Source organism: Danio rerio, chromosome 21, assembly GCF_049306965.1.
Source record: "Danio rerio strain Tuebingen ecotype United States chromosome 21, GRCz12tu, whole genome shotgun sequence".
In the NCBI taxonomy this organism is placed as follows: Eukaryota; Metazoa; Chordata; class Actinopteri; order Cypriniformes; family Danionidae; genus Danio; species Danio rerio.
Genome location: NC_133196.1, coordinates 14,634,252 through 14,652,184, shown reverse-complemented (window position 1 = coordinate 14,652,184; position 17,933 = coordinate 14,634,252). Strand labels below are relative to the sequence as shown.

The following is a 17,933-nucleotide window of genomic DNA, read 5'->3' as shown; positions in this document are numbered from 1 at the left end:
AGTATGTGATTTACCTTCCATGAGTGATTTGATTGGACAGAAATCACAGGACTAATTTTTCTAATCCCCAGAGACATGAAAATATAAAGTAGTGACTGCAGGTTGAAGGAAAGTAGTGTAGTAAAAGTACTGATACAGCACTAAAAATGTCCTCAAGGGAAAGTAAAAGTACACATTTTTAGAACTACTTAGTAAAGTTTGATTCCTGAGAAAAACTAGTTAATTACAGTAATTTAAGCATTTGTAGCTTGTTACTTTACACCACTGCTGTTAGTATAGTTCAATTGAATAAATGTGAAAACAGCCATCTGAAACCTTGTCCAAACCAAACAAATCCCACAGAAAACGTGACTCTTCTTGGTCCACTTTCAAAATAACTCTGGGGTGGTTTGACTCAAATACATCTAAACAGGATGTGGTGTAACAACGTTTGTTTTCCTTTATGAGAAATGATCTAAATATTTGTGGCTACAAACAAATGAAAAAGTGACAAGTCTGCACTGTTCTGTCACGAACAACACTTTAGGCCACTTGATACACCCAATATAAAGCACTAATTTCTGGCTTATAATAATGTCTAAGCTTAAACACATTTGTTTAAAGTAACCTCTCAATTACCTCTAAAACTTGACGACTGACAGACATTGCATTTAAATAGTTGTGAATCCAACAACACTGCCACCTAAGGTGAGAATTTGTAACTGCTGTTCTGAGAGCAGAGTTCACCTACTACTCGCATTCGCTTACTGACATTGTCGTGCTGGAGTGTTTGTTCAACAGCCCTGCTTATCTGCATCAACATACTTCACACATGCTTTAATCCATACACGGAAGAAGCCGTTCGCCTGACTGCGGGCCATTTATGGTTTTGTTGTGACCGAGAACAAAGGTTTGTGTTCATTAATGCCCTCATCATGTGCGCAATTAATGACCTCTTTCTTACAGCAGATCTATACAGTAGCTCTTACGTGTTTACATTTACTGCACTACTGTTACTAATGTTCAAACAAATTAGTGAGATTCTTTTCTTTTTGGGGGAAAACGGAGATCCAGAATGCATTTTATTGATCAAAATTAACTATTTAGGTTACAAAATCCTGTTCATGAAAACAAGCAAACAATATTAAAAGGTTAGTTCACCCAAAAATGACCTCATTATTTACTCTCCCTCATGGTTTTAAACCTAAAAGTTTTGTTCACAGGGTAATATAACTGAGGAAAAGTGGCAAGAAGCTTGTCTAAAAGCCCAAACTCAGATAACAAGCACTCATTTCGATTGCTTCAATATAAAAGGCTGAGTGGACAGTATATAACTTCAGCTAAGTTGCATAATTCTAACTCAAATATCCCTGATACATGCTATAAATGTAAACAAGAGAAGGGAGCTTTGTTTCATTGTGTGGCAGTGTCCTATGGTTAAAATACTAAATATTCCAAATCAAATCATTGGTAAAGTAATTAATTTTGATTCCAGCTTGTGTACATTGCATATTTGCCCATTGAACTTTAATGTGACCAAACACGAAGGATTGCTGTTAATTTTATGTTTGCTAGAAGCTAAACATGTAATTGTGTGTTCTTGAAAAAAAGAAGAACAGTCCTGGTGTATCTCAGTGGGAAAAGGGGATGACATCTTGCCTTGCCTTAGAAAAGGTTACCTACTTTGAGAAAAAAAAATTTAATTCATATATTTTGGTCAACTTGTAAAGTATTCGTTATGACTTTTTTTGAGAATCTAGATGGTGACTCTTTTGTTGAACTGATGAACATTGAACGTATATAGATTAGACAAATATGTTATTGCTGTATTATTTAATATTAGTATTTATTTATTTTTAATTCTTTTTTCTGTCAAAGTGTATTAAGTTATTTTGAGTTAATATTATTCTTGTTGTATTTTTGTTTGTTTGTTTGTTTGTTTGTTTGTTTGTTTGTTTGTTTGTTTGTTTGTTTGTTTGTTTGTTTGTTATTTTTGCTAAACTGAAAAATAAAACCTGTCAATCTCTATGACAATGTTTAAAATAAAAACATTAAAAAAATAAAAAGTTTTGTTTTACTGTTAATCTAAAAAAAAAAAAAAAAAAAGATATTTTGAAGAATGCTGGTTGCTAGGTCCTATTGATTTGCATTGTATGGAAATAAAAATACTACAAAAGTCAATGGGTCCCATTAACCAGCATTTCTTTTTCAAAATATATTCCTATATGTTCAACAGAAAAAAGACACTCAAATAGGTTTGGAACAAATGAAAGATGAGAAAATGATGACTGAATTTCCATTTTTAGGTGAACTATCCCTTTAAATAGGACCACATTTATGATAATAATAAATATTTGATTTACATTTTATTACATAGTACATGTACTTCCAGGGTATTTATTTAGGAAAATAATGGGTTAGATAAAGTAATTATTTATGTTGAGGTTTGGTTCCGTAGAACGTTTTAGGGGTAAGTACCTAGTTAATACCCAGTTTATGTAAAAATAAGAAAGGTACATAGTATGTACATGCAAAACAGAACTGTAATATTAAGTACTGTTGTTTCTTTAGAAGCCATGACACATATCAGAACGATATCTAAAGGATCATGTGACACACTGATACACTGGTAAAATGATAATCAAATTTCAGGGTTGTGCAAAAACACAAATATATTTTAAAAATAAATAAAACAAAAAATAAACCAAATACAAAACAAAACAACAAACCATAAACAAGACAAACAAAAAACAAAAAAACAAAGCAAAAAAAAAAACAGGACAAACCAAACAATAAAACTAATACTAATTCAAAACAAAAACAAACCAACCAAACAAACAAAATAAACTAAATACAAAAATCAAAACAAAAAACAAAAAGTCAAAAATAAAACAAACCAAATCAAAACAAACCAACATCAAACAAAACAAAACATAAAAAACAAAAACAAAACAAACCAAAACAAAAACAAATCGACACCAAAAAAATAAAGAATAAATAGAAATAAAGTAAAAAAAAAAATAAAAAACAAGCCGGCACCAGTGGTGTAGTGGTTAGTGTGTCGACACATGCACTCCGGTGCTCACAGTGACCCAAGTTCGATTCCGCCTCACTGTCCTATGCCGATCCTTCCCTCTCTTTGCTCCCCATGCCTTGCTGTCAATTCTCTCTTCTATCCTATCGAAAAAAGGTGAAAACCCTTGAAAAATAATTATAAAAAAAACTAAGCAAAAACAAAAAGCAAACCAAATACAAAAACAAAACAAAAACAAAACAAACAAAAAAACCAACCCCAAACAAAAAAGAAAACACAAAATAACAAAACAAAAAAAGAAAACAAACCAAACAAAACAACATAAAAAATAAATAAATAAAACCCAAACCAAACTAAACAAACAAAAACCAAACCAAAAGTCCTGGAAGTACTTTGTGTTCCACCTTTCAGGATCCCCAAAATGCCTTGTTTGTTATTTCTGGAATTCAGAGTGAAATAAGCAGTCAGTTTACTGGAACTGATATTTGTTCGCGATTTTTTCTCAAACTCGTATCCAAAAGTTTCCAAAAGGAACAAAAGCACCCTTTCAGATTACACTATCACTGACTTCCTCGAGCAAAAAAGGGTCCTAGATTGAATTGAAAGAGTAACAGCCTTTATCAGATGTGGCAGGCCAGTGTAAACGTGCTAAAGGACGGTGCAAATTGGCAGACTGCCTTTCTGGCGACCCAGAGAGAGAAAGTGGACTGGAGAGAACTGATGAGCTCATCAGACAGAAACACAGCCAGGTCTACTACCAGACCGATTCTAACACAAATAACGACGATCTGTCTTTCATCCAGAGATTTGTTGGAGAACTCTGATTTAAAAAGAACTTAAAAAGGTTTGTAAAGTTAACCCGTTTATAACCATTAGCATAATGATTTGAATCATAAATCATAATCGTAGTTTATGGAAGCTCGAAAAGTGTTGTTCGTGATGGCTTTGAGCAAGAAATTCAACTTACAACAACAACACTACTAATAAAAATAAAAATATAACAAATTGTTTTAGTACAAATGTATCAACGACTCAAGACCACATCACTTTATGTCAAAGGAGATATGAAGTTTGTGTGTTAGAGAGGGCTTAGGTGTAAAATGTATTGGCTAAAAGTGCAAAAAAAAAATGGATTAAAGCTTTGAGCATAAAGCAGCTCTAAAGAGTATTTTAAGCATCTACACTACCTGACAAAAGTCTTGTCGATCCTAGTTGTAAGAGCAACAAATAATAACTTGACTTTGGTCATTTGGAAAAGTGGCAAAAGTTAGATTTTTCTGATTAATTATAATTAGATAATTAAAAATCAAGGAATAATCATTTTATTTTGGTAAAATAAGTGTAATCTAGAGGCCTTTGGCTTTCATAGAAGCCACTTCTGATACCAAATGATCAACTAGAAGTCAAGTTATTATTTGTTGTTCCTAAAACTTGGATAGGCGACAAGACTTTTGTCAGGTAATGTAAGATCATGCTTTATGCTTACTATACAGATGTGTTTTGGTTTACTAACCGAGAAGAAAGAGAGACACACATTCCCTCTTACACCTGGTATTTTATCGGTCTCTTTTGTCTATTACTGACCCTTTTCCTAATTTCTTTGGTCTACAGCGAGTGCATATACTGGCATATTTTCTGATATTTCCATATATTTTTGAAAAATGAGCCTACACAAATTTACATACAAATGCAAAAGTCAACAGAATATTATGCAAAGAGCAGCAGCTTTTATTTCTGCTCCGATATCTGCCAAGTTATGTTAAACATTGTGGATTTGTGTTAGAATCAGTATTTTATCAATAAAAAGTCAATTCGACTGCATTAGGTATCATGAATTTAATGCATTTAATCAACTATGTTATATTTATATTATATTATATTATATTTTGTTATATTATTCAACTTTTACAACTTTTTAAATGTTCAATACAATTTAAAAATGTGTGACCAATTAGGATATTTTTTATAGAAATTAAAACTTTTAAGAGTAAGAACATTGGTCAAAAGTGAGAATAAAGACATTTACACAATGTACAAAAGATTTCCATTTATATATGAATAAATATGATTCCTTTCTATCCCAAAAACGTATGTCAGGCCTATTTAAAATCTTTTTAATGACATATTTAAAGACTCTATTTAAGGATCACAATGGAAACCCAAAATACTGATAAACTAATAATAATCATTTAAAACTTCAGACTTTGCCAATTTCCTTTGGGGGATTACCCATTTGCCTCAACAAACCTTTTTATCATTCAAAACATAATGCATCATTTATAAACCCTTATTCCTTTGTCTAGTTGAAGACGTACAGTGCTCAGCATATATAAGTACACCCCTCACAAACTCTCTTTTAAATTCATATGTGTAATAGAAAGCTATACAGTACTACATTTTTGCATACAAATTAGATTAGTCAGTACTGAAGTAAAATCTGGAGCTAATCAAACAAAATAACTTGCAATAACACTCCAAAAACTAGTAAACCCACATTTATGTTATGGAAAAACATTAAATAAAAAAGAAGAAAATTGAAACATTTAGTTGAAATTTTGTAGGTTGTAATTTTATTTTTTTTTTTGCAATATTTAGCTTAAATTTAATTGTATTATCTTTCAATTTCTAAGTATGTTTGGTGACTAAAATATTATTTTAATAAATATATCTGTTTAATAAATCTGTTTTGTTTAAATGCACTAAAATGCATTGCCTTTATTCACTGAAAAATGGATCAAAATATTCATTTTCAAAATGGGGTGTACTCAATTAAGCTGAGCACTGTATATGGCAGATATCGTTTTTTTTTTTACACAAATGTCAAAATATGGGTGAAATTGTGATCCATTGCCATTCAGAATAACATTTATTTAAAAAAAACTATTAGAAACATTAAACTAGAGATTGCATGTGGCTTTGTGTGTATATAAAACATTCATACACTGGCTGGCAGTTATATCACGTCGGTGAATTTGAGAGGAACTGGCTTAGCTAACAGATCAGGAAGAGTTGTGAGGAAGTAAAGGTCATTATTGTTTTGAATTTCACTCTAAATTCCTCAAATAACATTAAAGGGGGAGTTCATTCTCAGGTCATCGCTGATGTAGATGACTTTTAGATTGTCAGCTGAAACTGTGATGCTAGGCAATTCATAAATTGCAACAAATTATTTAGAATAAAAAAAGGTAATTTTTATTAAGTGCCGAGCCACGGCTGCATCAGTTGTCATTTCTGTGTGGAGTTGGCATGTTCTCCCCGTGTTGGCGCGGGTTTCCTCTAGGTGCTTCGGTTTACCCCACAGTACAAAGACATGCGGTATAGACCTTTTCCTGGTTGCTGCATGGAGGGCGGCCAGCCTCTTCCAATAGGGTGCTTAGAGCTTCCCTTTACAGCGTTTACAACTAGTCAATCTTGAAAACGGATGTCAGTACCGTTTTGAGTGGCTTATGGAGTGTTTTTGTGATGCACAACTGATTTTAAATGGTGTGTGTTAAAGTTGATATACTTCTGTTAGATGTGGCTTGAGCACGAGAGAAAAATGCTCTCTTAATTCAGTCTGAGTGGCTCTTCAATGCACACACACACACAATAGATCACTGCATTATGAAGCAAATCATATTACTGGCATGAAACTTAACAGGTATGAAACGTTAAGCCATGCAGTTTTTAAAAAATAAAAGCACGTTACTGATACTGTGCTGGCTGATTTGCATGTTGATTGTAATCCGGTATAAGTATTAACCACGGTATGTGTTTTTCTGTCATTTCAATATCACTTTATTTTCACTTTGTGCCACTCTTTCAATCAGTGTGTCAGTGGGGAAGTGTGTGTGTCAAACATTTTGGTGAATTAAATTTGTTTGGATTGGTTATATATTTGAGAAAAAGAGAAAATGTTGACTTTAGCGATGACGAGTTTAAGCAATCACAATGCTCCATTTAAAATGCCTTGCAGCAGTTGTTTTCATTTCTATAGACCTTTGTCTTGGAACGCAAAATTACCCATTAAGCTTTGCGTGTATGCGCAAGGAGAATGCGAAGAACTTCCGGTCGGCAGCTGATGCGTGTAAACAGTCACATTTGGACAGCTTTGAAACGATAGTTTTAATCTATTTTACCTGCTTTTATCCGCTTTGAACTAATACTGTTGTCCATCAGCATCATCTCCTGGACTGATCATTTAAAGAAATGCGATCTAATAGGATGGAAAACAGCTGCTGTGAGGCATTTTCCCCTCGTTGTCAGACGGCATCTTCTGCAGTTTAAATGAAGCCTTGTCATCGCTAAAGTCAACATTTTCTCTTTATTTCAAATATATAACCAGCCCAAACAAATGTAATTCACCAAAATGTTTGACACACACACGTAGCCTGTACTGTGCCACTGACACACTGATTTAATAACTGTGACAAAGTGAAAATATGCATGTGTGTGTGTTAAAGAGCCGCTGAGCTAACAGCTGGCAGGCCGGGAACGCACACACACACACACACTGTATTTCTGACGGCAGACACGTGAAATAGGAGAACGTTTTTCTCGTATTTCTGACGCGCTTGAACCACATGTGACAGATTATTACGGCTTTAACAGACACATTTCTAAGTTGTGTGTCACAAAAACACCAGTTGTACACGCTGTAAACGGAGGTTTTTAGCATTCTACCGGAAGACGCTGGTCGCTATGGCGCCCTCCATGCAGCAGCCATGAAAAAGGTCTATTAGATCACATTTTTAAAAATGAAATGGAAAAAAAAAATCATTTAAACATGCAGGAGAGATTGCGTTAATCATTAGCAGTATTAGTTTAAAAACGTTACAAGCAAGTCAAGTTTCATAAACTAATTTTGAGAGGATCACGTGATATGATCGATTACAGCGTTCCTTATCGCTAATCATTAGCTAGCCTATCAGATTATTCCAAAACTACTATAAATATCCTGCCTAAAAATCATTCCTTGTTTTTGTTTTGAAAAAAAAAACCCCTCTATCCCTCCTCCTCAATTCTAGGATCGGGCGACACGGCGGCTCAGATTTTTCTAATTGAGCCAGTCGGCACTCCCTGCGCAGAGTTTGCATGTTCTCCCCGTGTTTGCGGGGGTTTTCCCAGGGTACTTCGGTTTACCCCCACAGTCTAAAAACATGTGACAAGCACAACGCATACATACTGAATAGATTCTTATAGACCACCTTATTAACCAAAGTATAGGTAAAAAACAAACAAACTAGCGGCTCTCGAAAAATACCTGATCTCGTATGCCTCCTAATGCTCATTGACTAGGCGGAAACCTTGGGCTTATCTATCTCAGAGCTCAAGGCTCTCTCCCGGGACATCATGCCAAACCTGCTATTATAGTCGAGCATTATCGAAGTGTGAACTTAGATTAAATAAAATAGATTAAAACAATCATTTCAAAGTTGTCCAAATGTGACTCTATACTTTATACAAGCCGCCGACTGAAAGTTCGAAGTATCCACACACACACAAAGCATAACAGGTAATTTTGTGCTCTTTGAAAAAGGTCTATAGATGAATTTAATGAACTAAAATGGCTGTAGTGTATGCACGTGAATGAGTGTGCATGGGTGTTTCCCAGTACTGGGTTGCAGCTGGAAGTGCATCCGCTGAATAAAACATATGCTGGAATAATTGGCGGTTCATTACGCAGTGGCGACTCCTAATAAATAAAGGACTAAGCCGAAGAAAAATTAATGAATGAATGCTTGTGTGTTGATTATAAGACTTTATGTGTGATTCACTCCCCTACAGAATCATTGCAATCAATTTAAATGAATGAATTATTTCCAAATAGAGCTATTTATGGCATCTAGTGAAAGTGTATTCATATCGCAAATTACAGAAAAACAAAATACGAGATTTTTCCGATGCCCTGCAGCCCTACCCTCCCCTTCCCAACTGTCATATTGTTTACAGTCCAACAACCATCAGCACAACAGAAGCATGTGAAGAGAGAGGGTCACCAAGACACATCCTCCCCCGTGTCTTCCCTTGTCTGCGTGCCGGTGTTCAAAGTGAGCAGCTAATGAAAAGAGGTCTTGTGTGCAAAAACAGGAAGGCCCAGGGGAGAGCAAGAGCATTACGCTAATCACATTGAAAACAGAGAAACACAGGTCGGCTGGCTGCACGCTTGGAGAAAAGTGCACTTCAAGTGAAGCCAGGCCGCTTGTAATGAACACATTAGAGTAGCAGTGAAAAATGGCTTTTATCCACTGGTGGACATTACCATCAATCACACACACACTTACACAGAGACAGACAGAGAAAGCAGGAGACAGAGATGGTGAGGTACTGGTGTGTCAAAGACAAAAGAACTAGCAAAACTGTAAGAGGGAAATAGATTTGCATGGAAGTGATAAATCATAACACCCCCAATTCATCTCAGCAACAAGTTTTAGGTGAGACATTACTGGCAAAATTAAATAAATAAATAAATAAACCATTTCTTCACTCATTCACATGTAAATTTAGAAATGTTTGGATTTTTAAAGTGGTTTATTTTGGATTCTCGTAGCATTTTTATTATTATTATTATTTTTACAATGTGTCTGTAGATTTTAATTACAATACATATACAGTGCATCTGGAAAGTATTCATAGTGCTTTACTTTTTCCACTTATCATTCTTGAGTTGCTTCAGTTGCTTAATTGGAGTTCACCTGTGGTAAATTCAGTTGATTGGACATGATTTGAAAAGGTATACACCTCTCTATACCAGAACCCAGGGTTAATAGTGCATGTCAAAGCACAAACCAAGCATGAAGACAAAGGAATTGTCTGTAAACCATCGAGACGGGGAAGGTTACAGAAAAAATTCTGCTGCCATGAAAGTTCCAATGAGCGCAGTGGCCTCCATCATCCGTAAGTGGAAGATGTTTGAAACCATCAGGATTTTTCCTAGAGCTGGCCGACCATCTGAGCTGAGTGATTGGGGGAGAAGGGCTTTAGTCAGGGAGGTGATCAATCTCTCTGAGCTCTAGCTTTCTTCTATGGAGAGAGGAGATCCTTACAGAAGGACAACCATCTGTGCAGCAATCCACAAATCAGGCCTGTTTGGTAGAGTGGCCAGACGGAAGCCAAAAGGCATCTGAAGGACTCTTAGACCATAAGAAGCAGAATTCTCTGGTCTAAGGAGACTAAAATTAAACACTTTGGAGTGAATACCGGGCATTACGTTTTAAGAAAACTGGGCACCGCTCAACATTAGGCTAATACCTTCCCTACAGCGAGGCATGGTGGTGGCAGCATCATGCTGTGGGGATGTTTTTCAGAAGCAGGAACTGGAAGACTAGTCAGGATAGAGTGAAAGATGAATGCAGCAATGTACAGAGACATCCAGAATGAAAACCTGCTGCAGAGTGCTTTTGACCTTAGACTTGGGAGACGGTTTTTCTTTCAACAGGACAATGACCCAAAGCACACCGCCAAAATATCAATGGAGTGGCTTCATAACAACTCGGTGAATGTCCTTGAGTGGCCCAGCCAGAGCCCAGACCTAAATCCTATTGAACATCGCTGGAGAGATCTGAAAATGGCTGTGCACTGTTGCTTTCCATCCAACCTAATAGAGCTTGAGAGGTACTGCAAAGAGGAATGGGCAAAAATTCCCAAAGACAGGTGTACCAAGCTTGTGCCATCATATTCAAAAACACTTAAGGCTCTAATTGCTAGCAAAGGGGCATCACCAAAGTATTAAACAAAGGTGTGAATACTTATGTACATGTGATTTTTCAGGTTTTTTACTTTGAATAAATATGCAAATTAAAAAAAAAAAAATCTTTTTTTTTTTACATTGTCATTATGGGGTAATGTGTGTAGAATTTAGAGGAAATAAATACATTTAATCCATTTTGGAATAAGGCTGTAACATGAAAATGTGGAAAAAAAAGACGCTATGAATACTTTCCGGATGTACTGTATTATGTGTATCTGATACGCACACAAACATAGACAAAACTATACAAAACAATTTTGATACATAGATATTAAATTTATATAAAATTTCTATTATATATATATATTTATATATAAATAAACGTTTTCTTAAATAAATGCACTTATATATGCACAGTACACACATATAATATGTCAAAACAAAACTTTAATATTAGATGTGATAGATGTTTCAGAATTAACTAACCATTTGCACATTTAAAAAAAAAAACTTGTTATAATTGTAAAACTTTGTTTACAGTTCTTAATATTATCAAATCAACTGAGGAAGTATACGGTGATAACTATTATGTTTAAATCATGCATTGATTTCTGTGCTTATAAATGCTCTGTCTCATTAGAGGTCTTTTGTTTGTGACATGAGGCATGAAGCAGGAGAATTGTAGCACACTTCCTGGCTTAAAGGAAACCAGGGTAACATCATGGTCAAAAACCCTCTTTGCAAGGTAAATATTTTATATGCTTGACAGCAGAAGGGTAATAGCAATAGAAGATGCATTTGTACATTATGCATGGTCACGTTCTGTTTAAAAATCAAACACACTCGTCGGCGCAATAGTCTAGTGGTTAGCGCGCCGACATATGGTGCAATAGCACATCAGGGCATCGCGAGTTCCAATCCCGACTCGAGGACATTTCCCTACCCTACCCCCTCTCTCTCTCTCTCTCTCCCACTTTGCTTCCTGTCTCAACACTGTCCTATCTAATAAAGGCAAAAAAGCCAAAAATATATCTTAAAAAAAAATAAATAAAAATCAAACACACTTTAAAAAGAATACCTGAACGCCAAGTAATGTCAAATTGCACACAAAACATGTATTCATTTTAAAATCTGCTGAAATAACACAACGGTTGCTAGTGTTTAGGTTTAGATCGAGATTTAAATGATATTAGAAATGATTTTAATTTAAATTGGGCAGTTAAAAAAAGTTTGTGGTTTTAAAACATGAAAGAAATACATATACAATTGTTTTTTAAATATATACAGTGGTCCCTCGTTATTCATGGGAGTTACATACTAAAAATAACCAGCAATCCGCGAAATCCGCAAAGTAGTCAGCTTTATTTTCCACAATTATTATAGATGTTTTAAGGCTGTAAAACCCCTCACTACACACTTTATACACTTTTCTCAGATAGGCATTACCATTCCCACACTTTTCTATCTTTTAAACACTCTCAAAGTTTAAACCTTCGTAGAAAAATAAGTCCAGTGATATAGAATGAAACCAAAGATTAAAACCAATGATCTTCATTTATTTATTCTGTAATGGCGCACTACAGCCGTATAAATTCTACCTTCCTTTAGCATGTCCAGAAGAACTTTTTGAGCGATGGTTAGCATCTTCCTCTGCCTTTTGGGTGCTTCTGCAGGTGCCTTTGACACTACATTTTATTGATATTGTGGAGGGAAAACTTGCAAACCTCCAGTACAGCACTTCAGAGTTACACTGCTAGCGATCGAAGATTTATGTAAATTTGGCAAGCTGAACGCATTCTGAAGGGGATTGCAGAGGGGATTGATTGACAATGGTCTACAGCCAATCAGGAGGCAGAACACAATGCACTAATCAAGACGCAGAATACAATGCGCTGTAGAAAATAAGCATGTCAAATTTCATGAAAACAAAAATCTGCAAAACTGAGGCCACGAAATGCGAACTGTGTTATAGCCAGGGACTACTACAGTTAAAGTCAGATTTATTAGTCCTCCTGAATTATTATAATGTTCAGCATCATGTTCCAGCCTACAGGATTAATAGGGGTGCAAATCGCAAATAATTTTATGTCCGATAACCAACATGGTGTTTAATTTAACAAATGCTGATATAGATTTTTGAATAATGCCACATATATGGCTGATCTGACCAAAATAGTCAATTCAGCGGATACTTCTATGGTCATAAATACTGGGCCTGACTAATCAGCACAAAGACAATTAAATGTAGGCACAAAAGCAAAACATCAGCAAGTACCTGATAGCCCTCGGTCTTCTTCTGGCACCAGCGGAGAAGAGCGTTCCTCTTGGATCCTCCATATTCCCTGGCCAGTGCAGACAGAGGGTCCTTCCGTTCCTCTCTGAAGAAACATCAATCACTTTAACAACACACTTCCTCTAAATCAGACTCAACTTTCAGAGCAAAAACCATCCCTCATGTTTTTTGGAGTGGAAATTCTACAAAGCCGCTTCGACCTGATAGATGTGCTTTTCTTAGATTGTTCTGACACTGTAACAATTTATAAACTGATTAATGATTCGGTATTTCAAAAATAGCCCACCTGACTCATCATAGGAAGGCATTATGAAGGTTTAAAATGAGCAAAAGGACCAGAAACGTCAACACACTGCTGCAAAGTGTGTAATTACTTCAAAATAAGCAGCAGTTACCAATCTGATGTGCTATTTAATACATACTTACACACTACCGGACAAAAGTTTGGGGTCAGTTTTTTTCATGTTTTTTTTTTTTTTTGTTCATCAAGGAGGCATTTATTAAATGTAAAAAAAAAAAGGTTAAATTGTTAAATATTTATTACAATTTTACATAACTGCTTTCTTATTGTATGCAGTTTCAAAGAAATTTATTACTCCAGTCATTATTTCTTTTAATACATTATTGATTGGCTGATAGCTGTACGATATTCTGCAAATAACAGCACTCATTCAACCTCTTAACCCTTCACCCTTGTGAATTACTCTGCCCACATACAAAAACAAGCAGAGGATACCCTACAGTTTGACAAATATTGCAGCTGTTGGACAACATAATGCACTTTTGAAGCTTTATTAGTCGATAATGTAGTTGCTTAGACTGCAACTATGCAGTTTATTTATAAGGATAGTGCCTATTTTAATATATTTATAATTTCGGAGAGAGCGCGTCGGCGGCCATTAGCTTGTTTTTAAACAAGATGGTGACAGGACTGCATAATAAGCCCTAACGCCGCCTTTCCACTTCACACAACATTTGGACACGACTGCCGGAATAAGCCCCCTTGTGGCAGTCGCACAGAATTTTTTAGTTTTGTCATGCACAATTGGAGAGAAGCTGTTCTCGCAGTGTTCGAAATAAAGGAGTGCAAAAGCAAGAGCCATTATTCGCTGTGCATTCACTATGGTTGAATGAATACTATAAACTCATACACTGCTAAAAATGATGGAGGGAATGAGGAGACAACATAAAAAAATCATGTTTATTAATCAATTATGAATAGAAATGTTTTTTTTTTTACATATAGACTTTTCTCTTGTTAAAGAAAAACGTTAAAAACTATTTCTATTTCAAACCCCTGCTTGGACAACACTGAAATACATCACATCCGGTCATCTGGTCGCATCTTTTCTAATAACTGATTTCATCTATGCCATGATGACAGTAAATATTATTTTACTAGATCTTCTTTAAGACACTTCTAAACAGCTTAAAGTGAAATTTAAAGGCTTCACTGGGTTAATTAGGTAAACTAGGCAGGTTAGGGTAATTAGGGAAGTTATTGCATAAAGATGGTTTGTTCTGTAGACTATCAAAAAAAAAATTTGCTTACAGGGGCTAATAATTTTGTCCCTAAAATGCTTTTTAAAAAGATTAAAACTGCTATCATCCTAGCCGAAATAAAACAAATAAGACTTTCTCTAGAAAAAAAAACATTATCAGACATACTGTGAAAATTTCCTTGCTTTGTTAAACATAATTTAGGAAATATTTAAAAAAGAAAGAAAAATTCAAAGGGGTTTTTATATATATAAAAACATGCATTATATAGTATTGTATTATTATAATCATTAAATACCATACGTTATTATCATACATATATAGTTATATTATACATTAAATAAATTAACACACACAGATTATAAGTTATGTGTCGGTGACAATAATAATAATAATAATAATAATAATAATAATAATAAGATAGTTATTAACACAATGACTCTTGTCTAGATATTTATTAATATAGATTATATCGTTATATTTTTATTATTACAATCATTAACTTCTATAATAGTTATTATCATGCATAAATAGTTATATTATATAATACATTCAATAAATAAAATCACATAAATTATAACTTATGTGTCTGTGACAACAACAACAACAACAACAATAATAATAATAATAATAATAATATGATAGTTACACAAAGACACAAAGACTTTTGTTTATGTACATCATTATACATTATATAATATTGTATTATTAAATTCATTGAATACCATAAGCTATTATCATACATATGTAGTTATATTATACTATACTATATTATGTGTCTGTGACAACAACAACAACAGTTATTAATGCAATGACTATTGTCTAGCTTTATTAATATAGATTATATCATTATATTTTTTTATTACAATCATTAAATTCTATAATAGTTATTATAATTCATAAAGAGTTATATTATATAATACATTAAATAAAATCACAAATTATAAGTTATGTAACAATAATAATAATAATAATAATAATAATAATAAAATCATAGTAATAATACATTTTAATAAAAAAAATCTATTATTAATGAAATAATCCTCCAGCTTCAATCAGTCAGTACTCGAGTATTATCAGAAGTTGGTTCAAGCCGGATTTTTCCAGCAAAGAAGTTACAGCTACAACCAGAAGGAAATGTACTGATAATAAAGGAAAGTGCAGAATGACTGGTCTTCCTCCAATAGCCTATTCAAAAGGTGGACCAGCGGTCAGGTTTCAGAACAGGCAAACGAGTGACATCCATTCTCAAAACAGCGGCCTGTCAACACGGCGGCAGAGACGGGAGTGTGAAACAGAGAGAAACAACATCTGGCAGAGCTGACAGCGAGAGCGAGTCTTCTAGAAAGTCAACAAAAGAAGAAATGAACATAAAAGAGGCAAACAAGGAAGGGCCGTCCCGCTTACCGTAATCGGCCTCGTGTGGTGGGTGTGATGGAGGCAGTGGGAGAGGACGCGTTTGAGGACAGAGACAGCTGTGGAGAAGACATGAGGGATGACGGAGCAGACGATTCCGGGGCCAACAAATCTCTCTTCAACTCCTCACTGCTCCTACGGGAAACTGTGTGCAGAGGATAAGCATTATTTTAGGGTTTTTCAGGAGATAGTATCAACCATGTGATCATTTTACAGTTGAAATCGGTCACTTATACACATGTAAATGAGCTTTAGACATGTTGAGTACATGTACAGTTGAATGCTTAGTTGATGCATTATTTAGGGTTTAAACTAAGGCTGAGTAATATATCAAAGCAAAGTCAATATTTCAATGTGGCTTAGGGCGAGTGTGCATAAACTGTGATTAAATAAAGAGTGAAGTTGTTTCAGACGCCATGTGTGCATACAGATTAATAAGGAGATCAGGTTTATTCTGAAAACTTCTGTGCACATTTTCTAATCAATGCAGCCCTTAGGCTAAAAATGTATTTATTTTAAGTTAAATATAATATATAGTATAAATACCAATTTGGATTATGATTAGTACTATTTTTATTATTAATAATAGCAATTATTATTATTAATATTAATAGTAGTAGTAGTAGTACTATTATTAATATTATAAAAAATATAAAACACTAAACATTCCACACACTGCAAACTCCACACAAAAACGCCAACTGAGCCGATGCTCGAAGCAGCGACCTTCTATTATTAATTATTTTAATATTATCATTATTATATTACTACTATTATTATACTATTATTAGTAGTATTGTTATATTATTATTATTTTTATTATTATTATATTATATTACTATTATTATTATACTATTATTAGTAGTATTGTTATATTATTATTATTTTTATTATTATTATATTACTATTATTATTATACTATTATTAGTAGTATTGTTATATTATTATTATTGTTATTATTATTACTACTATTATAATACTATTATTATTAGTATTGTTATGTTATTATTATTGTTATTATAATACTATTATTATATTATCATCATTGTAATTATCATACCATTATTAGTAGCATTGTTATATTATTATTATTTTATTATTATATTAGTAGTAGTACTGTTATATTATAATTATTTATAAATATATTATTACCAGTAGTATTGCTATATTGTTATTATTATTATTATTATATAAGTAGTAGTAGTAATGTTATATTATTATTATTATATTACTGTAATTAAACTATTTTTATAAGTAGTAGTATTGTTATATAATAATTAATATTATATTATATTATTAAAATGCTTAATTTTATTATTGTATTAGTAGTGGTATTTTTATATTATTATTATTATTATTATTATTATACTATTATTAGAAGTCTTGTAATATTATAGTATTATTATTATTATACTATTATTAGTAGTTTTTAAATATTATTATATTATTATTATTTTGTTATTATTAACAATGACAACTATAAAATTAAAGCAAAAAGAGCATATACTTAATTTAATATTGTAGAATATTTCATATTTTTGCACGTCTGCTTTTACATATTTACAGAATTTTTAGAAAACACATAAATTTTCAATTTCAATATGAATAACAATAAATAAATAACAAAAATAATAAATTATGACAAATATTATAGTTTGAACCAAACAGCAAATAATAATAATATAAATATAAACATATCCATGTGTGTTTCTCCAGCAAGTAAATTATTTGTATTGTCCCAAGTTGTTCCAAATACAAATAATTTCCAGTTTCTTTTCATAACACAACATAAACTACAAAAAATAAAATATTGCAAATACAAATTAAATATTTCAAACTTCTTCTCAGTCTCCCCAGCAAGCACTCAAACTGTTATTATTATTATTATTATTATTATTATTATTATTATTGACTGCATCTACTTAAAATTGTTGTTGTTTTTGCATATTTGTTTGGATGATCTTGTTGAGCTTTGTTCCATTTTTTTTATTAATTCTTTTTATTTGCGTATTTATGAAAGTGTTGCTGTATTTTTTGTTTAA

At 33.1% G+C, this 17,933-nt stretch overlaps 1 protein-coding gene across 6 annotated transcripts in view; it reads right to left on the bottom strand.

The window, feature by feature from the left end:
- specc1lb (sperm antigen with calponin homology and coiled-coil domains 1-like b) overlaps positions 1-17,933 on the bottom strand; it is a 63,046-nt gene that overhangs the window by 9,306 nt on the left and 35,807 nt on the right. For all 6 annotated transcript variants that reach the window (XM_068216012.2, XM_073935070.1, XM_005161102.5 and 3 more), the window contains exons 12-13: positions 15,883-16,036; positions 12,958-13,060 (exon numbers count right to left, since the gene is read on the bottom strand). In XM_068216012.2, coding sequence (XP_068072113.1) covers positions 12,958-13,060; positions 15,883-16,036 — 257 coding nt within the window. The remainder of the gene's footprint in view (positions 1-12,957; positions 13,061-15,882; positions 16,037-17,933) is intronic.